The 26,343-nt window shown below is 46.0% G+C and overlaps 1 protein-coding gene across 2 annotated transcripts in view; it reads left to right on the forward strand.

The window, feature by feature from the left end:
* KCNQ5 (potassium voltage-gated channel subfamily Q member 5) overlaps nt 1-26,343 on the forward strand; it is a 1,047,762-nt gene that overhangs the window by 1,000,465 nt on the left and 20,954 nt on the right. For both annotated transcript variants that reach the window (XM_069606244.1, XM_069606245.1), the window contains one exon: nt 8,581-8,712. In XM_069606244.1, coding sequence (XP_069462345.1) covers nt 8,581-8,712 — 132 coding nt within the window. The remainder of the gene's footprint in view (nt 1-8,580; nt 8,713-26,343) is intronic.

Genomic DNA, 26,343 nt, shown 5'->3' on the forward strand with positions numbered 1-26,343 from the left:
AGGAAAACTCAGACAATGTATTCTGCAAATTGTAGTCAAGGTACCAAGTGTCTAAGAAAGACTGAAAGAAAGAGAACATTGACGCTGCATATTGAGGAACAGAGAGAATGCACAAGTATCCATAAGACATTATAGGAGATGAGAGCCCAGACACTTGATTCTGTGAAATATAGTGAAAGTATCAAAGTGCCCATAACACACTGTGAGAGAAGAGAAAGCTGGTGCTCTAGTCAGTGAAATATAGTCAAAGTACCAACGTGTCTAGACATTGTGAGAGAAAGAAAGCCCAGAAAGTTGCATTCTGGGAAACCTAGTGAACATATACATGCATCCAAAAGACACTGTGAGAGAAAGAGAGGCCAGGTGCCGAATTCTGGGAAATGTAGTGATAGTACCAAAGTGTCAAAAAGATATTGTGAGAGAAAGGGACGCATAAGATTTAATTTTTGGAAATGCAATGAATTTCTCAAGCAATCAAGAACTCTTTATGAAATGCAAATCTAACAACGACATTAAAAGAATTGTAATTCTAGATTTTCCTGCCTCTATCTGGGAAAGGTTGCTTGACAGTCTGCTGCTTCATGAAAGAGGGAAATTCCAGTCAAAGCTCTTTGCTGCTTTCTAGTGCCCTGGAATATCTTGTGAGTGAGAGTGTGTCTGCTAGCTGTTCTGGGGTGTTGAGATGGATAGATTTACCTGTTAACCAAGTAACTTGAAAGGACATCAAACCTCTATTGATAGCCAGCACAAGGTGGTCAAGATCACGATAATGTGCGCAAAGCGGCTGGTACCAGAGATCATTCTAGCAGGTGTGTCTTTAGGAGGCAAGGCAAGAAAGCATTTCTGCAGTCATGGCTTGAGAGAGGAAGATGGTGTATGTGCGGGTCTGACAATGGGATGAGACGTCGCAGTAGTCATTTCGCTCCTTTCAACATGAGTAGACCTTGGTGAAGAATCAAGAGTAAAGTCTAGTGATATACTATTGTTATTCATTTTGCACTATCAGCAAAACAGGACATGTCCACTACAATTGCTTTCCTGACAGAAGCATACTAACAAACAGACCATTGTCCCCTTATTTGTGTGTGAGTATATGAGGAGTCATGACTGTTTGGTTAGTACTACCTATGCCTTCACCTAAGCGCTATTCAAGTTCAAGGAGGGGTTCATTCACAGGGGCCCATCGGACAGCTCCTTGGATTTAACATCTTGGATGCCATTCATCCTTCAAGGCGCAATGGAACGATCGAAGTGAAAACATTGGAATTTGCTGCTAGTTGCATAGAAGAATAAGTCAAAATCTTTGCTTCGCCATAGCTTTGCACTAGGTTTGATTGTTAAAACATTGCAAATTGTCTGTATCGATCTTATATTCTCCTGCTTCTTTCCCGTACACTGTTAAAGTTGCTGCTTGTGTGATCTATAAAACCATGGGTGATATGAAACACTTTAAAGAAAACGGACTAAATAAAATACCCTATTTAGGTGTCTGCTTTACAAATAGTACTAACATTAAAAGTGCTGCAGCATCAACTGGTGCTAGGGTTGTTAGATGCTATACAAGACACGCAAGTCTCCTAAAAGCAGCGGACTATGCAAGAAGCTCTAGGAAAAAGATTCTGAAAATTATTGTCTGGCCTTCTTGAGGTTCCTGTGAGCGTAAAGCACATACAAGTGGGTGTCAGACAGTGCTTAATAAGAAAACCAATGTCCTTTAAGGAACCAGAAGGAAGCGTTCTCCAAGGAAAGAATGTCCAGGTTCATCAAAAACGAGCCATTGCTAAAGAAATGGAAGATAACCATGAAATACATAACTCCATTTTAGCTGGAATTCATAAACAAGTGAAATCTTAATCACTTTCCGGAGGTGTGACAGTTACACTGAAATTCTAGGTTGGAGTTACTTTCCTTACGGACACATGAGATCAATGTCACTGTTGTTTTCTGACAACAGAGAAATAGATTGCACCTAATTCCTTTAAATCAGAGGGCCATTGGACACGTAAAATAATTTGCTGGCACATCTTTTAATCCTAAATGGTGGTCCAGAGTTCTGCTTCACAGCGCATTTTTAATAGAAGGACATTATTTATGACAATGTCCTCATGATATCTATTGTATAAGACCACCCGCAGGGCAGCGTTTGCCAATCCTGCCTTCTTCTAACATTGATTTAGCTGTACTGCAGGTTAGTAGATATCAAAATGCAAAGGACATTTTCAGTTGTCGACGTAGAGTTTGCCCCACAATGCTTTCTGCTTACTGTCCATTGATAGACCATCTTAGGTGTGCAATGTATTTCTTCCCAAAATTTCTTCTCACCATTCTGAGAAGAATTTGTGAACACAAAACCCCAGATTCTCCATGAGGGCACATTTATTGGAATACATATATGATTGAGAAGATTAATATTCTCACTGCTAACCAAAGTTGTCTCATGGAGAATGTAATACAGGAGCTGTAAAAAAGGGGTTTCCTTTTCCATTTCCATGGCAGCCAAGGTGGGAAAGAAGATACATGGGAAGAAGGTACGTTCTGGTTATCTTAAGATGTGAAACTACAGGGCCGTTCCTGAACTTGCAGGATGATAGTAGGTACAGCTCAACCCCAATTCACACCTCCCTTTCTTCCCTCCACACCCCAACCAACACCAATCTTGGTGCCTTGGGTTCTGAACAAAACTTTCTGGGAACCATAATACAAGCAGTATTGTGCATCTTTAACAATCTTTGAAACTGCCTGACCTAGAATGTAAAATGAAGGGTCTGGACAGTAAACAGGTCTCATGATTGCCCTTAGGAGAAACTCAGAAGAAACACACTGTACATGTGCACGTTATATCCAAGGTCCTAGAAGTCCATTTTAAACCACTATCTGCAATCGGCCCACCTGCAATCCTCGGCGGCCTGATTTGGTGGTTTACACTCCAAAGGGTAACATTGACTTGAACTCAACATATGTGTGCTTTTGTGGACATCTTGTATTGTCAATAGTCTGTGTAGTAGCAAGACCCACTTAGAGTTCTTTGCCATCTAAAGTTAAGCTATAACGCTGTTTTCCCAGGAGTGCATAAAGATTTTTTATTTTTTAAACTTTCATCTTTATTAGCATTATAGTCTTCATACAAACATCATAAAGTCATCAAAACCTTTCAGTGACAGTCTTCCCCACCCCATCCCACCCCCGAAACCCCTCTTAACTCTCATCAAATTTCCGTTATAAACAATACCGTCAACAACAATCGCAAGGCACTTAGTTTCCACCATAAAGTCAAAATGGTACGCAGATACATAGGTTCCCTCTTTGTCCAAAATTGGTAAAAAAGGGAATAGCCCACTAGATGAAATTAACTCAGCGTCTCCAACTCTCAAGCCTAATTCAAATAATGTCCACTAATCCGGACTACCCTGGAACGAGGCTAGGACCCCCTTGCCTGACTTCACTACCACCCACTCAAATACTACGCTGTCACGCTCCGCCGCGACTGGCGTGCATGGAGCCGGTGGCGTTGGAGCGGCCATTAGCTGTGCCGCCACGTCTCCATGCAACGCTCAGTGGCGGTCTAGTCTTCCGGCCGGCCACCGGGCGAGATCGCTTTTTAGCCGCTCCCACCCTGAAGTCTGCGCGTTGCAACCTACTCGCGTCAGGCTTTCGGGTTGGAGCGCTCGTAAATTTTTCTCCCTTTGTGTGCTGCACTGCGCCTTTTCTCGGTGCCGGCCTTCTTCCCTTCTGCTGGCGCCCTTCCTCTTGTCTGTCTGTGTTTCTATCGCCCTCGGACTCGCAGGCTCTCGCCAGGTTTAGCAGGGAGCTTAGTGTATATTTTCCCTTCCCTTTTCCTCCAGCTTTCCCTCTCTCTCTTGCTACAGTATTTTCGCGGTCTGTTCTCAGGTTCTCCAGTCCACTTTTTACTGCATGCTACTTACCTGCCGGCTTCTCATACAAAGACTTACCTTCTGCTATTTTCGAATTGAAGACCATCACAGTCCATCACCCAGGGGTTTTTTATGCCTACGGCTTTTTCCCCTCTGGTCTGAACCGGAGAAGTCTATTTAGAAGTCAGGGTGGCTTCCCTTTGGGGCAGATCCCTTTCACAAAAAAAAGGAAAGAAGAAGGAAGAGCTGTGGAAGAAGCGGTTCGGAGGAACCTTACATTCAGAACTCACAGGTGAGGAGGAAGGGGATTGGAGTGACTCGGAAGGGGTGAAGGGAACACCTGAATCTGACATACGCAGGAAGCCTGCATCAAGCAGGGTGCGCACATGCTTTCTCCTCCCACCAAGTAATCAAAGGGCCCCATTCATCTTGAAAAGATCCCATGTGATCATTCACTATTGTTGTTAACATTTCCATTACCATAATGTCTTGAAGTTTTTTCTCCCATTCTGACTTAGAGGGGACCTCCTGATTGTTCCATCTTTGGGCAATAGCCAACCTCCCCACCCTGAACATTGCCTCCCACATCCTGGGGAATATATATTCCTCCCTGTCCCGCGTAGGAGTACCCAGCAGCATCTAAATTGGGTCCAGAGTGAGCTGTTCCCCCGTTATCTCCCTTATCCAGCTCAAAAGTTCAGCCCAAAATATATGTATTTGCGGGCAGTGCCACCACATATGGGAAAGCAAACCAACCTGGCCACAAGCTCAGGACAAAGTTGGGAAACTCCTCAGAACATCCTCGATAGTTTGAGGGGGGTCTCAGTGACAGCTTTGCAATATTTTGAAGTTGTGTTCCATGGAGGATGTGAAGAGATACCCGTGAAAAGTCATCTTGAAGATCTTTGCCCAATCTTCATCCGAGAGAATCTCCCCTGGCCAGTTCCGCCCAATATCTCTTAAAGGTCTGTCTATCTTTAATGTCTGCAGTGATGAGGGCTTTGTATGATTAAGAAAGGATCCCCTTTCTATTAACTGAAGTGTTTAAGATCTGCTCAAATGGCTTATGTTCTCTAGACACAAGAGAGTGACACTTCTGATCAGTCAAAATGCCCTTCAGTCTAAAGTAATCAAAGATAGTAATCGTGTCCCTCCCTAAGACCTTCCTGTATCTCCTCAAATTAAAAAGATTCCCCATCCCTGAACAGTTGGCCACCCTTCGAGTTCCCCATCAGACCACTGTTGCGCATGGCGAAATCCTTGCTGAAAGAGATTGAATAGGGCGCCCCATACCAATGTCATGGGAGAAGGCCAAGAGGAGAGTACTCTATTTACCCTGTTATCTTTCCATACCCTCCAGAGCGCTCCCAAACTGGGGTGGCCCATTAGCTGGCTTGGTATTTCGTGGTAGGGTGCCTATAATCGACCCCTCACTTTACAAGGATGAGATTCTAAATCTTGTAAGTACGTCCAATAAGATCTAAGATCTTCCCTTGTGTGCTCTAGCATCACACGAGAACCTTGGTAGTACACATGAAAGTCCCAAAAACCAAAACCTCTATGGCCTCTAGGGAGGGTGAGATTGGCTTTTGTCACCCTTGGTTGTTTGTTCCACCATTTGAACCTGCTTACTGAGCTATTTAATTCACTAAAGAAACTTTCTGGAAGGTTAGTCGGAAGAGCTGTAAACAGGTAAAGAAGGCGCGGCAGAACGTTAATCTTGGCTGAGGTCATACGACCATACCAAGATAGAACCAGAGTGTCCCATCTTTTCAACTTAGATTTTATAGCTTCAAAAAGAGTGTTAAAGTTAGCCTGGCTAAAATTTGTAAGATCTCTAGTGAGGCAGACCCCTAAATAGTTGATGGAGGATTATTATACCCTAAAATCTCACTCTGGAGTCCAACAATGGAGTTCACCCATGACCCTTGGCATATTGTCTTCCATCACCAATGTGATTTGAGGCCCTCATGCTCAAAGGTACTCAAAAAAAGGGATCCCCATTGGTCCCTCACGCCCTTGTCTTTCAGCCATTGTGTGAGGGAAGCACAAAGCCGCCCTCTAGCCAGGGTGAAGGTAGACAGATCCTGGAAGATGGATATATGGGCATTGCCATATCCTGTGGGGCCCTCCTTTTTCGCCTTATCAAGGATCCTAGCCTTTTCTGAATATTAGTGAAAGCGGGTGAGTACAGTTCTGAGGCTCCTGTTGCTTCCACCAGGCTGTGAGCTCGATCTATGGTGGGTTATTACATCGTGTCATTACCGAATAAGGTTTTGGTTATGTTGTGAATGGCCCCTATTATGTCTCTCCCTTGCTCTCCGGGAAACCAAAGAATCCAAGATTGTTGCGGTGCTCAGTATTTTCAAAGTCTTCATTTTTATCATCATTTTACCTTCTCTCCTCTCAGGTTCCGAAAGTCACATGTGTATTTGGGATTCCAGGATGTTTACAGATGATTTGTTGGCTTCCAGCCCCTGCAGCCTGTCGTCCACTGTGTTCACTCTCCTTTCAAGTTTATCCGGGCGATGGCCTATATTCGAACAAATTGCCCTGATCTCCTCAAGTAGTGCAGCTATGTCCTTCTTGGTGGATATCTAATCTTCAGCTATGGTTGTTTGTGGTCTTCTGTCTGTTGGTGGAGACACAGTGGGATGCTCAGTGGAATGATATCCCTGCAGGGATGCCCTCCAGGACATCAATGGGAAAAACACAGATCCTTCATACCTCATCGCTGTTGTTCTGAGTGGGTTCCCTGGGGCACCCTGGGAGATGCTTATACGATACCTAAGGTGGGACTAAGCAGTAGCATCCTCTCATTTTGGCTTTACCGGAAGCCAGTGCTACACTCGGAAGCATGAAAACAGAGCGTTGGGCCCCTGCAGGGCTCCAGCCACAGACAACTTTGCAGCAGGGTGGAATAGAAAAAGAGTCAGCAACATTCCTGGGCACCAGCCAGTGTGGGCAGAAGCTGTGGATGTTGACAATGTCGAAGAGCCTGTTTTGCAGCACTCCACCAATATTCAGGGACCCAATCTGCTTGGTTATAGGGGGAAGGGCCTCTTAGAAATGTTTCCACTCACAGGCACTGAAGAGTTGGAGAACAACTCAGCTCATCCCTAGCCCCATAGGGAGGCTTCCACCATGTCTCCTGGCAGCCAGGTAGTGAGGCTCAGCAGAAGAGGACCCAGCCCCACGCCAGCCTGGCGCACCTCGTGAATGCCACATAGAGCTAGGCTGCTCCAAAGTTACCATGTCGAGCCTGACTCTGCTAGGGCGCCTCTCCTGGGGATGTTTGACTGAGGCCCTCACGCCACCATCATTCCCTCCTTTCCACCTTGCAGGGGCGCGTGCAGGGCCAACTGAAGGAAGACTCCAATTTACCGCTAGCAAAGCTCTTAAACAGCGAGGACTTCGGCGGACGATGTGAGTGGCTATGGCAGGGTGTGCCCCGAGGGAGGCGAGCGCTCAATACAGTGTCCCCAAGAGGGAGGTTTCCAAGGAGCTGCTGACAGCGGATCACACTTCACGCTTGGCGGCCTCCAATCCATGGCACTGCATAGATCTCGATGGAGCTGCCTCACGGCTCGAAACTGCTTGTCAGGCCCCATACACCCAGTGATCTCCAGCTAGAGGCTGCTGACAGCCTTAAGATTTGAATCGACAGTGCCCCAGAGCTTTGCCTCAGGGAGTAAGGCTCAGATCAGGAATTCCAGGGGTTCAAGGGCAGGCTCAGGTCCCCTTAAAGACCGAAGCTTCGGGCGCGGGATGACTTAGGCTGCCATCCACTGCGCACCACCTGGTGCCTCCCATAATCATTTTTTTTTATAGTTGATATGGGTTCATTCATGAGTATAATCAAATACAGTAAACCAGATATTAGTCTTTCAAAATGTGTACAACTTTTTAAACGGAAATGTCTCTGCAACCATGTGGCCAAATTGCATGTTTTATGCCACATTCATAGTTTATCCTCTAGTATGTTGTAGCCTTATTAACAGCATATAAGAAGTCCATATATTTTGACCATACCTAAATTATTCTGTCTTTATTTTGTGTGCTACCAACCCACAAATCATATAGGAGCTCATTTTATACAAAAGTGTTATTTGGCGGTGGAGACCCATTACGTTTACACTTAAACGGACGCAGGTCCCTGCCACCACATTTTCATCATTTGCCCTCGGGATGCAAATGTAAAGGGTAAAAGACGGCATACAATCATGTATGCCGCCTTTTGCCCGTCACACTTGCACTCCACAGTGCAAAGTGAGTAAATGCTGACCTGTATACTGGCGGAAACGCAAGTTGCGTTATGCCCCTCCTCTCCGCCATACAAATTTATGAATATGAGCCGTAACGTAAAAGAATGACGTAAAAGCCACAAGGCTTTTACGTCATTCATTTGTGGTACATGCTCATGGAACATGAGTTCTTAGACAGTTCAGACCACGGAATTTCGGCTGCACTCCCTAATGCCCAGTTCTGGAGATAATCTAAAATCATAAAACCCTTAAAAACACACACACAACATTTTGTGGTTGCATGCAATGCTGTATCTTCCATCTTCAAGCATTGCAGCAGGGTCACTAAGGTCAATCAGCCAACCGTGCCTGTGCATTTAAAATGGATGTCAACATTGCTAACTGCTGGTGGCTACTATTGAAGTGATAACATAGACTAACGTGCAAACTATTTTCACTTTCAGAATCATGAAATTTCATGTTGCAAAGAGAAAATTTAAAGAGACGCTGCGACCGTACGACGTGAAGGACGTGATTGAGCAGTATTCAGCTGGACATCTGGATATGCTGTGCCGGATAAAGAGCCTTCAAACACGGTGAGGACGGCAAGAGCTCCAAGCTTGTAATATGCAGCGATATCAACCCGTCATAGCATTGTGTTCCTTCAGTGATTATCATTACCATGTGATACTACTGCTCACTGTATCAGCAAGTAACGTGTTGTGATTATGCTGCAAAGCAAAGACATTTCACAGTCTTTCTTTTAATGGGATTGTACTCCTCTGTTGTGCGTATTTTAAAAGAATAGGATGGCTGCATTGCACTGCAAATCAAAATTGCACATAGCAAATTACAGTAAGCGGACATCATGAATAAAGTGAATACGAAGCCATTGAATGAGGTGTCAAAGACAGTTACAGAGGTCAAAGACTTAACTCGAAAGTGTTATAGGGAAGTTGTTCAGCCCATGTAGTCTGATCTTCATTATGTTCTGTTTAAATAATGGAATGGAATAGGGCATAATGTGTGACAGTACCATGGTATGGATCCGGCATACTCGCACGGGTGCAAACGTGAATGACTGCTCGTTGGGTGCTGCTAAGGAGCTAAGTCACTGCCTACATAGTCAAAGAGGAACCTGTTTGTAGGTCACCAAAGTCTGTCATTATTGTGACGCTTGGAGTATTAACGTCAGGCTACTGCATAAATGAAGATTCAGGTTCCGTTCGGAGTGGTACATTAGTCTGATGAGAAAATTCCAAAAGAATGGACACCCTATGTTTTGCCATCAGATGAAGGAGGGCGCTGAATAATGACGTGTGGTGCTGGAGGGGATTTGAGGAACTGATGGAGAATCACTTACAAGGAATTATGAGCCAGGCTCTGCAGCAGGAAAGGAAATACACAGGTACGAAGACACACGAAGGAGAAGATCAATCAAAGAGAAACGTGGGCTGTATAAGAGAAGCGGGACACTGGATGTTTGGAGGCCTTGTAGAAGGTGAGGGGAAACTAAAAAAGGAGAGGTGTCACTGAAAGAGGTGAGGGGACACTGAACGGGCTCAAAGAAGCGCTGGACACTAGAGAGGAGGTGAAGGAGATGAAAGGGAACTAGTAAACTGCAATACTAATAATAATAATAATATCTTAATGTTTTTATATGATGCTTCATCGCAGATCCTGACCCCTTCTACGCAAAAACAATAATAGCTGTAATTGGTACCCAATTCCCTGCTACAAAATGTATAAACCTCAGAAGGATTTGCTGTAGGCATTGCTGAGTGTGCCGTGCTAGTGTTTGAAGCTGTAACTGCAGATCACACGAGGATATTGGAGGTGAGTGTTTATTTCACAAATCTGGCTCACTACTATTCAATTTAAGAGGAGACATAAGAATGGAAGAACAAGGGGGCAGTGAAAGAGATGAAAGAACGCTAAAAGAGAAGATCTATTGGAAAAAGAGCTAAGGTGCTCTGCAAGGAAAGGGAATTCTGAAAGAAGAGGTAGGGCATTGGAAAAGGAGAGGGCTGGTGAAGGAGTAGAAGGGACCTGAGAAACGAGGGGGGATACTGAGAGATAGGACAGGCATGGTATGATTGGAAAGGGAGAGGAGACAGGGGAGAATTAGATAGTGTTTTTGAAAAAAGGAAGGGGCTCAGGGGGGATAGTAGACATTGATAGGGCAAGAGGCAATTTAAAGAGGCGTTGGGACACTTGCTACTAAGAGAGACAATTAGGAGTTCTTCTAGTGGCTGTTTTCTGTAATGTATTAAGTGCAAACGCATTTTCGGCATTTTGACCAACTGCAGGGGTATATAGGTATATCTGGGTGATTAGAATTGTGTGCAGCATACATGGGAGACCTGGTATGCATAATGGCATGTATAGATTGGCAAGAGCCAGTTTAGAACAATGGGGTTCATATAGAAATTGACATACTAAGTGTATGCATTCACAAAAGGTACATATATTATTACTATAGTGACAGCACAATGCCTCTATGCATTCATGCACACACATATACACCGTTTTAAAGCACTTAGAAAAGCTTGCTTATTGAGAATATTAGATACATATACTAGGTTTGGATTTACAGTGAAAGGCGTACGAAAAGGAGGCATCCGATTAGCTTGAGGAGAGCAGCCTTAGAACAGCCGAAGAAGGTGGTCGTGGTGCTGATCCACAGCAATGCAGGCAGGCAGGGCAGAGAGAAGAAGCCCAGACGATTTGAAGATGGGAGAAGCAAAACTGATACACCCAAGCAAAAGATGAAAGCTGCTTTCTGCTGAGGACATGCTATCATCAAGCCAAGCCAAAATAGAAACGAATTGTTTTGAAATATGTTTTTAGAAGCACACATGTTCTAGTCAAAGTAAAGCAATAATTAACATTATCCAAAGAGATGCAATGAAAGGCATTCAGGAAAGCATTTGACAGTTCCTGGTCAGATACATGGAGCATTTGAGAGTTCCTAGTAAGGTACAAGGGAGCATTTGAGAAACTCTATTTTGATTACACAATACATCAAGTATATAGATAAATGGGGCAATTTAAACATGTTACTTTGAAGTCCCAAACCTTGATTATAGGAACACCAGGAAAGGCCTGTATTTGATTTTTGATTGAGACCAATACACTAAATATGATTCAGGTTAGATCTACCTGTACAGTGTGGAAACAATATATTGGAGCACGCTTGTGTGCATTACCACATGTTTAAGTATCACAAACAAACAGACAGAAATGTTTTAAGAGAGTAAAATACAATTGCAACTATTTTATTGTGAAGAATGGATTCACCAAGGGTGGCCATATTTTGTTAAAGAACAGTTTTGTTTCAATTGAGATGTTTAACAGAACCTGGAAGATGGATTGGTTATTTAATTAAAACCTGTTAATAATATACCAACTGGGTTCTTTTGCAACTCATTCAAAACAAAGACCAGTGACTGAGCTAAAATGGATATATTTGTTGTCAATGAAATGCACATGTGATATATCCTGGGAGAGGCCATTCCTCCTAATGACAGCAGGAAACCCTGAAAGAAGAATGATATACTTTTTTTATTACTGTTATTTGCTTTTGCATAGTTAAACCTTACTTCAATAGATAGATAATTTACATAAACAGTATAAAAAAGTAAGATATAGTTTATAAATATTAAGATAAAATGTATAAAAGTTAACACGCTTCTTCCATACAAACCTTAACATATTTAAACATTGTTAAAATCCCATTTTGTTCAAACAATTAGCAATAACAAAAGTTCAAAAAGATTAATTAAAAACCTTTAGAGTGCTAATAGCGTAGAGGCATCATGAAGTAAGAGACAGACAACAGGTTCAAGGTTCAAATAAGACACTTTTATTTACTTAAATGTCAGCATGGTGTAAGGCCTAACTTGTCCTATGCTAAGGTGGTATTTCCCTACCTAAAGAAACTAAGGATAGTCTGAGTCAGTAGGTTCATCTTAAAAGTATGTCTGTGTCCAAAACATATACTTGCCCTCAAAACAAAAATGAAACAATGTGTACGGATGGCAGCAACAAAGGAAATAGTGTTCCAAATAAAGTTCTAAGCTTCTTCCATCTCTTGGCTTACTTTTCAGCTCCTCTTCACCAAGTTCAAAGCAGTTCCCAAAAGGCCTCGGGGTTCCCTTCCCCAAGAACATAACACAGTTCCAAAAAAAGGCCTCAGGGTTCCCTTCCCCAAAGTGACAAAACAGTTCACAAAGTCTCGGGGTTCCCTTCTCCAAGATGTCAGCTCTTCCAGCTTGCAAACTCACAATGAGTTCAAGTCTCTTAATTTTCGAAACCAATTCCAGGTCAACTTTATAATCCTTCAGGCTATTCAATAGTTTATACAGATTGCTATCTTTCCCATTCACATCAGCAATCTAATTCACAAGTGGAGATTCTTTATCTTTACTTTCCTTGGCTTTTCCAGACAGGGTATTCTCGGTCTAGGCGCAGTTTTCAGACCACACAGTCCACCCATTACAGGTCACGCAACCGATAACCCTAGGTGTTCTTGCCCACACAGGTCTCTCTCTCACTACACCTGTGCCTAAGTTTCCATTCACTTTGGATTCTTATTGACAGTCTTTTGTCTTTGCTACAGTGTGTTCTTCCACAAAACCCACTCCGTGGTGCTCACTCTCTTCCACCGCCTTACTTTCACAATCTTCATAAGTGCTCATCACTTGCTTTTTACTTTATTCATAAAGATTCATTTGTTGTCTTTAAATGGTCATTACTTGTGTTTCACACTTGCTTTAATTTCATTCGTAGGCTCATCAAAGCTTTCCTTTAGATCGATATTCAATAATGCTTGCTTTTTATTCAAGTTCCTTTACTTATAGTACAAAGTTTGCTTGATGTTCAAGAACCCCTCACTTTGGGTTCACCATCAATTGCACACATATTTCAGTTTATCCGGCATTACCATATGCCCAGTTGTCCCCTGTACGAGTTGTCTCTTCAATTCACTCACCAGTCCTCGGCTGCTCCTTCGGGCATCCTCTCTCTTCTATCTCCTGGCATTCTACGGCTCTGTGCATACTTCTCGGGAGCTATGCAAGCAGCACTCACATTCTGCCAACCTCGCTGTGGGTTGCCGGTAGCTCTGCTCATTACCGGCGGATGCTACTGGTGGCCTGCAGCACTTTGGAGCCTTCTGTGACCCACAGCTCCAGCTGTGGGCACAATGCAGAGGAGACTCTAGCGGCGTTGGCCCTCTCATGGCCCGCTCGGACCCCAGCATCTCAGTCTCTCCTCTGCAGTAGCCGGTGTCCTGGCTTCCAAACATGACTGTCCTCTGCAGCCCCCTCCTGGGTAGGAATTCTTCCCTCTCAAGCCTGTCTCTCCCAGCCCCTCTCCTGCTGGTCTCCCCTCTCTTGCTGATGGCTCCACCTTTTATACACCTGTGACCTGTTAACAAGTTGCAGGTGTGAGCCCTTGAGTTCAATTGCCAGACCACACTTACTTCTATTCTCTGGACAAGCCTGACCCTTGCAATAGTTTCCAGGCCTCTTCCTCGTCTCAGTACCAGAGTGGTGTTACTGAATTTAGTGTGTACAACCCGTAGTCCCCTCTTTCTAGTCCCAGTACTAGAGTGGTGTGACTGAGGGGAAATAAGAGTAAATGACTGGCAACAACCTATGATGGTAGGGGGAGGGTAGGGTTTATTTTCACAAGGAAAAGGGGATACCATGCCTCACCCAAAGACATCCTCGCCCCACTCCCCAAGGACCCTGCACCCAGGTAAACCTCCCTCACATCTCCAACCCCAGGGTCAGGATCTAAAAGCGATGGCATTTCCCTGGCCACCTGAGAAGTGGATCCACAGGGAGTAGGTGTGAAGATGCCCTCAGGTTTCTCACAATAGGAATGAGACAGTTCTTCATTCCATCATCTGAGTCCAAAGTGATCCCCCAGCATGTTCGAAATGATAATATACAAAAGGTGCAAAGTGCAATTGCCTGATATTACCAGTTTTTTCACAACGTATAACCTGATGTTTAATCGTTTCAAGTGAATCAATCTTTCTACACAAGCTACAGGTTCTAACCGCTATATTAAGACCTAATCTGAGCCGATTGCATTCAAGGGTTGGAAGTTGATTCCGTTTAATCCTGAAATAAACATTTTGAGCTATGTTACAGGGGAAAAGACAAATGTACTTAGGCAGGCAAGATCACTTTCTAGAGAATCTAGAGTACTCTCCAAACAATGTATACTGTTTAAATTGCTGAATGGTGTCAAGCCAATCAGCCTCATTGTTTTATTTTGTTTACTTGGGATTGTTGATCAGTTCTTCCTTACAGATCCAGTTTTATGTAAAGGATTACATATCTAAATGCTAAATTTATCAAGGGACAGAATGGATTTGTCCGCTAAGGATGTATTAAGGTCAACATATAAGGACTTGCCAGAAGGAGCAATAATTTTGGAATAAATATTTAATTTCTTCCACAGTACAATAGATTCAAGAGAAATAAGCCCCAACTAGTGTCTAATGGCACATTTCGAAACAGAAACAGATAAAGCCAAAGTTTTTTCCACATAATCCCCTGTAGCTAATTGAAATATGAACCTAAATTTGCAAGAACTACATCTAGTCCCTAGGTCTGTGCAGGTTCCATTGTGGCTAGTTTTTTTTTTAATGTTTTATGTATTTATATACAAGAGGAACAATGCTCTTTTGATCACAAATGAATGTGCAATAGATAAGAAATCAGATTTAACGGGAAGCAGTCAGCTTCTTACCCTGAGGTGCATATGAGGGACTTTCTGACTACGTTTTAGAGGGGAGTAAATGCAACAAATCACCGGGGACAATACATAAGTGGACATACATAGATTAAGGACAACTAACATTGGGCATTTCTAAGTGCAGGTAGGCGGTATGGCCAGCTGTGCTTGGTATATGACCATGATGGGTGAAGTGCTAGAGTGGAGGCAAAATAATAGATACAATCTCAATGCTGGTATTAAGCATGTTATAAGATGAACAGGAAGAATACACAACAGGTAAGAGACATTATGAGACATGCTAGTCTTTTTATAATTTTTTTGACAGCTGAATAAAGCTACATTTTACTTTCATACTGAATAGACTTTCATTTGGGCATGGCTCCCAGGTAAGGTGGTAATTGAAAAGACATTGGGCCTCATTACGACCCTTGCGGAAATCGGAAAACGATGGCGGAAATGCAATACCGCCATCGAATAGCGCTCGGTGCGACTATGACCCGTCACCGCAAAGTACGAAGCCATTAGCGACACCGTAGTGAACGCCAACGCTAACTGCACCAAGCACGCGCGCGCGCGCCATGCGAAACCGCAAACACCACCATGGCGCAAGGGTACGCCAATTCCGACCCTAGCGGACATGTACCTAACGCCATCAGGCATGGCGTAATGTACCATTCCGCCATGGTGAGAAGTACGGCATCGCGAATCAACCGTAAACGGCCCCACTGAGTGCCTGTACACCGCTCCCTGCCCACAAAGTACAACTCCCCGTAGGTGCAATGAAGTCACAATGCAACCATTGAAATGTACAAGTCACCCATGCATGGCAACGAACAAAAGAAACACAACAGGGGCCAATGGGAGCTGCAGGGCACAGATGGCACGAATACAGAAGCCATCCCAATGGACATGACCACAGTCCCCCACCAAGAAACGCACGCAAACACAGGCACCTGTGACCAGCAATATTCCGAGAATCACATCATTCCACCAGTCCACCTGGCTGACCGGCATCTGTTACACAAAACCCAATCCCCCGCCCCTGAGCATAACAACATTCAAACTGTCATATTGGCAGCCCCCATCCCTGACCTCACGGGCTTAGTAGGCAAACGCGCCCAGTACAGTACCACGCAACTAAACTCCGAAGCTGGAACCCAATGCAGATCTCCTCACAATACATCGCCCCCCAAATAGGCATATGCCACATCACTTGCAAAGAAAAACGCTACACGGGCCAAATCAGAATAGAAATTTAATGCACATCAAAGTCACCAAGCCCATACAGCCATCAGGCCATGAACTCCAAAACACTAATCACCATTGTGGGCTGCATCCGCAAGAAATGACCAGCCACTACTTGTGTGTCGCCCTGTTCCCTCATGGTACACAGAGCCACATTCACGTACGAAAAGGCAACATGGAAGCGCACAGAACCGCAGGGCCGTCCCAATGGGGAGGCACTAGTCCAGCTGAAAGGCCGAAATGTTGCTCCGAGCCACCAGTACTGCGTAAGGGCATGTGGGCCATTGGCGATCATCCCATAAGATCGTAATGCTGCTCCACTGATTAACACGAAGCAGCAGGTGTCGGGAGTAAAACCCATCTGCAGGAGTGGCATACAGATGGCAGTGGCAAAAGGGGAGGAGATACCTGTCAACCAAAAGAAAAGAAAAAGAACAGAATGGCCATCAGAACTACATTCCAACAACTCACTTCAATGATCACACGAAATCCACAGCCATATGCATGCTAGCCCACTCCAAAGGATCATCACCACCCCAAAACCACTTGCGACTCATAACCATCTATATCGAGGTGCAAACACCATCACAAACGAGTGTACCTGTGCATGCGTCTGTCAAAACAGAATCCATCAGATGGGAATGTTAACGTGCATGGACACAAGTGTCTGAGGGCGCGTCGAGACAGGGAGGGCTCAACAAGGCCAGATAGACGATGGTCCCACTATGGCAGCCCTGCATCACATAGCGTAGGGGAGGCGGATAGATCCCAAGAAGCCCTGTACATGGCAAACTCTGTATCAAATCACCTGCCCATGCATCCATTCATCATTCCCTCATCCCGGGATCAAAACGCCTGAATAATTACTCACATAACATTAGAAACATCCATTGAGTCTGTGCGTTATGCAGCCTGCAAAATCCACAGTGCCCCAGCCCGTAATTCCAGTGTTGTGAAGTAACATGTATTTGGGAACGGCCGGCCTCATCGCCCACGTAGCAATTGCGCATCCCAAACTATTCATATCAATCATTGCTTCCTCGCCATGGGCCCTGTCTCAAGGACATTGAACAATAGAACGTTATATTTGCAGTCAGACCTGTGGGCATCTCCTCGCCGCTAGCTGGAAACCGAAAGCGCCGCCCTTCGAATTCCTCATTTGCAACATCACGTCGAAAAGGCATCTGTGGCCGTTTGAAATCACTAATTATTCCATCGAGTGCGGCTGTGTGTGAAAATGGCAACTGCCTTCACCCACAAATGGGACGCCCCGCCCGTCGTTGCAACTCGGTACAGTGATGCATGAGGGCCCACCGTTACTCGAGTACTACGTTCCACTGACCCTTCACAAGTCTGTTCGCGACTGCACAGATAGTATGTGAAACAATGGGACCACAGCAGAATGAACATATCAACCAATCTTACACGGCCATCGGGTACAAATACATGATTGCAATAGCAAGATGCCATTCCCCGAATTGCAGCGTTGTGCGCGGGACGTGCTCGGCCAAAGGGGAGAGCAGTTTGCACAGGTGGAATTAATCACCACAGGTGGAGGCCATACAGCCTGGAAACACATAAATTGCACAGCCAGTCTCCTCCCACAACCACACCGAAATGCTACCGGCAGGACTCGCGATGTTGGCCCTGGGGGACCTGATAGCACTGCAAGTACTCCAACTCCAAGAAGAAGACGAACACCAACTGCAACCGGCCGCACGAAGGAGACGCAGGAGGAGGAGGAGGCCAAGGCAGGGCCAGCAAGGGCCGCCAGCACAGCCACTACCACCACGCAGGCAGCCCGCAATCCCACGCCTCCGAGCACATCCGTTCAACCTCACTGATGAGCAGATCCACACCCTCTACCGTCTGGACCGGGACACCATAGCCGCCATTGTGGACATGACACAGGCTGACCTTGTCAGCATGATAGATAGCCCAACCGCCATCCCACCCCTACTGAAGGTGGTGTCTGTACTCCACTTCCTGGCCACAGGCACCTACCAGCACACAGTCGGACAGTTGCATGGCATTTCTCAGCCACTGTTCTCACGGACACTATTTCAAGTGCTCGATGCCCTCCTGCAGCACGCAGACGACTACATCTCTCTACCACGCTCGGAGCAGGAAATTACCAACACAAAAGTGGGATTCCATGCACTTGCCGGCATACCGGGTTGCATTGGTGCCATCGACTGCACCCATGTGGAATTGGTCGTCCCACATGCCATGGAGGCACAGTACCGCAACCGAAAACAATTTCATTCCCTGAATGTACAAATGGTGTGTGACTCCAACAGGATCATTACACATTGTTGTGCCCGATTCCCTGGATCAACCCATGATTCTATGGTCTTGAGGAACTCTACAATACCACGCTACATGGAGCGACACGCAGGGAACAGATCCTGGCTACTCGGTGAGTCTCATTACATGCATGATTATGTGGGGTATGTGATTTGGCAATGACCTGGCAGGAAGGGGGGGGGGTGTGCGTACGTAGCAATGGCATTCCACATCATACGTTTCTCGTCCACATACAGGTGATGCTGGATATCCACTGAAGAGATGGCTCCTCACACCAGTCCGGAACCCACGGGACCAGCATGAGGAGGACTACAACCATGCCCACTCACGTACCCGTGTAGTCATTGAACAGGCATTCGGCCTACTGAAGACTCGTTTCCGCTGCCTCAGCAGGTCTGGCGGGGCACTCCTGTACCGCCATGAGAAGGTTGCAAAGATGGTCATGGCATGTGTCATGCTCCACAACATGTGCGTACGTAGAAATGTGCCCATGCCCCCTGACGCAGAACTGCAAGCACCTGATGATGGTCATGATGAGGGTGGGGATGTGGCAGCACCTCATGGAGTCTGCGAGGCACCGGAGGCCCGTGACATTCGTCAGCATCTCATTGATGTATGCTTCTAGCACTCACGCCTGGTGGCTGATACATGGACACGGGACTCGTGGCACTGCGTGTGTCTGGGACATGCACAATATGGACTGTACGCCTATGATGGCCTAGTACACAAAGATCAATGTCCACACATCTCATTGGTTGATCGTGCACTTTTTATGGCATATGTGATGTCATGTTGAACACCCTATCGACCCGCCACCCAAGTGAGCCCAACACACCCCCTCCACCCTCCTACCTCCCCCCCGAACACCAGTGTCCAAAGATGCTCATTGTCAGTGGGCTGTCGCTATTGCAAGCCCCCTCTGCGGGTATCAGGGGCACCCCTGCCTGTGGAGCGCAGGTTCCTTCCAGATCTACGTTGGGGGCTGCCCTGGACGGAACTTGCAACGGATGATGTGTCTGCCTGCTCACGTCCATGCATGTCCCTAAGGGTTTGCGAGAGCTCAGTGAGCACACGGCGCACTGCGGCAAGTTCGGCACATACGTCTTTGGACGTCGCATGCAGTTCCCCCCTCAGGCTCTCGGTGCTTCTCTCCATTTGGACTCTCAGGCTCTCGGTGCTACTCTCCATTTGGACTCTCAGGCTCTCGGTGCTACTCTCCATTTGGACTCTCAGGCTCTCGGTGCTACTCTCCATTTGTGCCCTTAGCGTCTCTGTACCTCTCTCCATTTCTGCCCTAAGTGTCTCAGTTGATGTTTCTATGTCTGCCTTAGTGCCCCCACATTCATCGGCATGGTCCTTGAGGAGTGTGGCCAGTTGCTGCTGTTGTACGATTAACTGGTCGAGGGACTGTTGCCTCTGCTGGGCCATGGCCATTTGCGGGGGTGTCACAGAGGGGCTGTTGTCCTCATGTTGCCTTGCCACAGGGCTTGTGGGGGGTGGCCAGTCGTCGTCTTGTGGGTGCCCCTGCGTGGTATCCTCATGTTGTATGGGATGGGACAGACAGGGGGATTGGGACAGGTCATGGATGGATCTGACTTCGACATCCCCGTTTTCTGTGTCCGAGCATGCTGCCAGCAATGGGGTGTCACCTATGGTGCTGCTGCCACCAGAGGCAGTGCCTTCTGTGGCATCCATTGGGGGGACCTGTGGTGGTGGTGTTGTGGGCATGCTGGCTGCTGGGGTGCCTGTTGATGTTCCCTCCTCTGTGCTGCCACCTGATTTGTGCTGCTGCCGTGTCTTGATGCGTGCAGCTGAGGTGGAGGGTCTCTGGCCGTTGGTCTTGGCCCTCTTTGCAGGTGTGCTGGTAGGGGTGTCCTGTAGCTCGTCGTTTGGATCGGACCCTGTGGTGGAGTAAAGGAGGGCGAGGGTTAATGATGGGTCTGTGGGAATTGGAATGGCATTGTATCACATGCTTTGGGGTGGTACCTGAGGGTGATTTGGGTCGGGTCCTTGGAGGTGCTTTGATTTGTGTGTGGAGTGAGGGTGCAGTTGTTTGGCAGCCTGCAGTTAGGGTGTGCCTGCTGCACGTGTAGTGCGTGTATTAGGGGTTTTTAATTATTTATGTATTTATTGTGGGTTTTAACGTGCGCTATCAGTCCGATGTGTGTGGACGTTCTCCTGGACATGTGTTTCTGTTGCACTATGTGGACGCATGGTACTTCACATGGATGGACTGTGTGGATTTGGCATTGTTTTATCTGGCCCACCTACCTGAATCTTCGGATGTCTGCACTCCTTTCTCCATCCCTCCGACTCCCTCTATGCTCTCCATTCCGATGGTGGAGGCACAGATTTCTTCCCAGGGGGTCAACTTGATGGGTGATTCAGGACCTCCCCCGGTGGCTGTGGCAATGTTGCGGTTGGCAGAGAGTATGCTGCGGACGCGTATCCGCAGGTCGTCCCATCGCTTGCGGCATTGCTGTGGGGTGCGGGGTGCGGTCCCCACCGCACTTACCCGCTGTGCCACCAGAGCCCATATGGTCTTCTTGTTTGCAAGTGCCGTTCTGGTCATTTGCGTGGAGAAGACGACGGCAGCATTCTCCTGGAGGGTCTCTGTTAGCACGGTGAGTTCCTCACGGGAGAAGTGGACCTGCCGCTTGCGGTCGCACGCTTTCTTCGCTACTTTTCCCATTTGTCTTGGTTTCGCTAGGGTGGGTGACGGGTTGGGGTGTGTTTCAGCGTAGTGATTTTAGTGGTTGTGTGGTTTTAGTGGTTTTATAGGTGTACGGCGGGATGTTTCCCGTTCCGGGCCCATGTTTTTACTTCCGTTTCCGTATATTTCCGGTCACCGTACTTTCCGGTAGGCGCACACTGCGGTGACCGCTAAGAGGGGTGGCGGTATTGCACCTAGGGCGCCGTACGGCGGCGGTGTGGGCCGTTTTGGGGTCATTTCCGCCATCGCGGACTTTGCACTTCCGCCGTGGCGTGGTGCTCGTGCCCGATGGGTCGGAATGGGCCGCACTTTGCTCCTTCGTGCAATGGCGGAAACGCTATTTACGCTGTGGCGCTCCGGTCAGTCACTTTCCGCCAGGGTCGTAATGAGGGCCATTGTGTGATCTTCCCCTTGAACGAGAGGTCCTATCCCTCAGGGCAAGAGGTCAAAATTACCAAAAGTGGAATTCATTACAAGCCCATCCCTCCAACATAGAGTGGGTCCACAGCCGGAATATAATTTCCAAAGTATTCACTGGTGTCATATGTTTTGTCTAGGTCATTGCAACATTCAGTCATACATAGGGAGAGTGTACAGTATTGCCTTGTACTGGCAGTGCAGAAAACTGCAGCAAACATATATTTCAGGCATTCCTTCAATAAATCAAGAAAAGTTGAACAGGGAGCACCTACCTGTGCTGATGAGACACTTTTAGCATGTATATTTGTCACATACACATGTTTAATTGTTTGTGGCCTCCCTCCACACACAGTCTACGACTTAGTGTTTGGGAAAAGCACAAGAGATGATATCACTCTGTTGCGGCATTTCCTACACTGGCTCCCTGTGCATTGCAGAGTGATCTTTAAGGTCTTCTGCTTGGTCTTCAAATACAAGCCTGGTCTTCCCCTGTCTGCTAGCCGAGAATATTTCATCCTTAATCCTGGCAGAGCTTTAAATAACTTTTTTGTCATCCGTTGCTCCAAATTGTAGTGGAGGGCAGAAAAAAGGTTTGCGAGACACTACCCACTACTTTGGAATTCTATTCCTCCGAAAATGTGTACTGTCCGCAATGCAGTGAATCATTTCCCCTTTGATAAGTAATTTAGGTTATGGCGATGTATGTTATGAATGTATACAATACAAAATAAATAAGAGAAAGCACTAAGAGTCATGGGTGGTGAAGAAGGAAGTGGGCCAGTTAAGGATGAATGCAGATCACAAGATGTTAATCTTTCTCATCTGTGCGTACTGGTGATAATAAATGTTTACATTTCATGTGCTTGACCTTTGAGGGTTTTCAGCTAAATAACATAATATGGTTTCTGTCTTTGGAAACGTCAACTCAACTGACCCTGCATGACTTCTTAATTGCAAGTTTTTAAAACAATCTATTAGTGCCAATATGGCTTAAGTTATCAGTAGGCATTAAGCTTGATTGTCCATATATATATATATATATATATGAGATAAATTACCCTCAAATGACTGTTATGAAGATATGCAGACCTCAGAAGAGCTCCATGACTTGGTAGAGGCACAAGGACAAAAATTACTTTTTCCACCTCTGTGCATTGCATTTTATCTTATCTTACCTATCGTTCACCCACAGAACTATGACTGTGATACCACTGTTGCTCTCAAGACTAAGCCATGCAAACAGCCTCTATAATGAACTCCTTGAATGCCTCATGGGAAAATGAAAAGAGTCCAAAGTGCAGCAGGCAGAATTGTCGTGCTGAAAACAGATCACACAAGCATTACATGCACTCCAGTGGCACCCCGTCAAGAAAATAATTCATTTCAAAACCTTCTGCATCAACCATCATGCTTAGTATGGAAAGGTCCCATGATCCCCGACAGGAAGGTTCCTGCACTACACACCATCCAGTCATTTTGTGCTTGTCCTATTTCCTAGATACAATGGAAAATGACAAGACGGTTCCTTTTTGTCTTTCTGGCTACCAAATTCTGGAGCATGCTACCTAAGCATACATGTCTGGAAATAACTCAAGGCATGACTTTTCAACTCATGCAATTAATAAACAACGATAACCCAAGAACTACACAAGAAGAAAATACATTGGCTCTTCAGTGGCTCATTCACACACCAAATGTGACCCCGTACCACAAACATACCCCATTGGAGACCAACCTGCTATCCCTCATGCATAGAGAACTGCATTCCCAACCCTCTCCTGTCACATTAAGGCGAATAAGTGCTCCCACAACTAACAAATAAAAAAATAGGCTCCTTAATCAACAAGTTGAAATCCTACTTGGAATCTAATCCTTGTACTTCCTTTCATGCGAGCCAATGCAGACTACCTACCACTCCTCAGATATCCATGCAGAGTGCCTATCTCCCCTGCAAAGGGACACTCGTCCAGACCTCTATCAAACCAAGGAAAGACCCTACAACCAAGACCCAGGAAGAAATTACGTTCTCGCTCCACCCCCTCCTCAAACCTGTCCCTCCCCAACTAACACCTCGCTATAAAAATCTTGCAACATTGCACCTCACTCCCCATCAGATGACACACAGGGTCAAGTGTACTTGAACTTCTCCCCTGCCCTTCCTCTGTCAAAAAAGCCACCGCACCCTTCACTCCTTGCACTGTGCATGCAGGGCCCCCTCGTATGGTTAACTCGCCCCAATAGATACCCCTCCCCAGATAACAGTTTCCACACCGGCACACAAGTAACATGTGCTTCCGACCTGCACTCATCAACATGACAGACTGCCACATCAGCCTCTCCCTCTATATTAGTAACAACCCCTCCCACCCATTTTTCTCAAAGAACAACATGCAGCGAGGCCAACAATATTGCAGGCTAGCACTTTCAGAGACCACTTACTTTAACTGACCTTATAATCTTTTTCCATTGCTGTTTTTTCAAAAAGAGTTAATAATTTTAACATTGTACGAAACGCTAAAAAACAAAATAGAACCCAACAAAACAAAAACAAAAATAATAAGCTCAGTACGAGGGAGTCTCCACTGCAGTACATGAGTAACATTACAATTACAAGTGCAGGATTGAAAGGCACAGCCAGTCAGAAACAAAGTCACCAAAGGCTCCCCCACAAATGCAAACACATCATCCTGAGATGATATCACTGCAAAACATAATAACAGCTGTTGTTTAACAGCCCGGATGGGAAACCTCTCACTGAACTCATGAAGGGCAAGCCAGATCGCTATGTGTCTAGGTAGGCACCCCTGAGCGGTGACAAAGACCTTTTATACCACCAGACATTGACCAGTGGCCCTTGCACCGTTTCCAGCTTTTAGCCAAAGCAATTTGTGCTGCCATCAGCAAATTATTAATCAACATGGCCCCAGAGCCCCTTATAGGTTAAATTGATTCCAGAGGTACACACCAAAAGGACTGCAAAGGTTCCATGGGTAGCATGGATCCGGTTATATCTTTAATCTAGGCCAATACCTCTTTGCAATATTGTTGGGCCTTGTTATAGTGCCACCAAAGGTGTAGGAAATCGCCCCTCTAGCCACAATTCCTCCAACATTAGGGGGAGATGGAGTGATTAATCTTGTTAAGACGGGTCGGGTACATGTACCAACGAAACAAGACCTTATTTGCGTTCGCCTTGTTCACCACGGATCGGGACGCACTGGTGGGGTATTCCCATATTTTCTCCCATGTCTGGTCTGAGATAGGGCTCTCCAAGACCCCCCCTCCCATTGCAACATATAAGGAAGCCGAGCTGACGGATCCGATCTATCCAACAATTTTTATAGTTTAGATATTTTCCCTTTAGGAAGTCCCTCTTGCACTGTGAGCTCGAATGCAAAGAGTGAGCGAGTCCCGGCTCCAAGTGAATCTGACAATATCGTTGGGGACACCAAATGTTTCCTTACATTCCTCAAAAGTGAAGAGTATTCCTGTGGTACAACCGGCTCACATGTTGCAAGCCGCCCTGCACCAAGCCCCAGGGCACCCATAACAAGACCAGGAGAAAAGCACAGGTTGCCAAAGACAGGAGACAGGGGACAATGCCCCATGGGACTTTCCATAGCCTAAGTGCCCTGTCTCAATAGGACAGAGAAAACAAAGAAGAGGGTAATAACCTGTGCTTGCCTTTTCTGTAAGCACCTTTGAGATGCAAGAGAGTTGGGAGGAAGTACTTAATTACTGATTGTTCAGCGCCTACTCAAAGGGCCCCATCAATACCTGCCTGCCAAGAAAGGATATGTGAGATATTAGCTGCCATGACATTGGTCTGGAGAATGGGTAAACCCAAGCCACCATTATGTTTCTTTGAGTGTAAGGCTTGTTTATCAACACGTGGTCTGCAATTGGACCATACCAACCTCATAATCTTCCGATACAAGACTTGGAGGGAGGAACAGGAAATCAAGACTGGGAGAACCCAAGCATAACAGAGAAGCCTAGGGACAACATTCATTTTAACATCCATAACGCCTCCTATCCAGGATATCCCCTGATTCCCCCACCTAAACAAGTCATCAGTGAAGGACTTAAAGAGGGACAGACAGTTGGCTCTTAATGCTCTGAGAATGACAGCATTAATTTAACACCCGGGTAGTCAAGGTTGTTGTTACCCCAGTTGAACAGGAACTCCCTTTGGAACATGTAAATGTTGCCTTTGGATTCAGAGACATTCAGACACTTGGACTAGTCATAGTTTACCAAAAAGCTTTAGAATCGCTCAACGAGCCCAACTTCCATCATAAGTGCCCTAAGCATTGACCAGGTGCGTGTCATCATTAATAAGATATAAACTGCATAAAGGGCTGTTTTGTGCGCACCATCCTCCACAGAGATGCCTTTAATGCAAGAATGTGCCTGAATACAGATTGGCAGGTGCTCCATTATTAGGGCAGCGATCTAGGGTGATAAGGGGCAGCCTTGCCGATTCTTATGCCCTTCAATGCGAATCTGAGTTTCAAGGGAATGGTAGCAAGCAATGATACGGGCTGTGAAATAGGGGCCTAAGCCAAACACCCACAGAGTTAAAAGGACAAACCGCCATTCTGCCCTATCAGTGGAAGCCCCTCCCTTTTACCAATCTCCATCACATTAATAGCACGCCTGATATTACTGTGACCAACAATAAAACCGGTTTGATCAAAGTCAATCAAAGAAGGAAGGGACTCCATCAGTATAGTGGCAAGGATCTTGCAAAACATTTTGGCATCTGTGTTAAGAAAGGAAATAA

The sequence above is a fragment of the Ambystoma mexicanum genome, chromosome 4p (genome assembly GCF_040938575.1).
Source record: "Ambystoma mexicanum isolate Mex_15411 chromosome 4p, UKY_AmexF1_1, whole genome shotgun sequence".
Taxonomy (NCBI): domain Eukaryota; kingdom Metazoa; phylum Chordata; class Amphibia; order Caudata; family Ambystomatidae; genus Ambystoma; species Ambystoma mexicanum.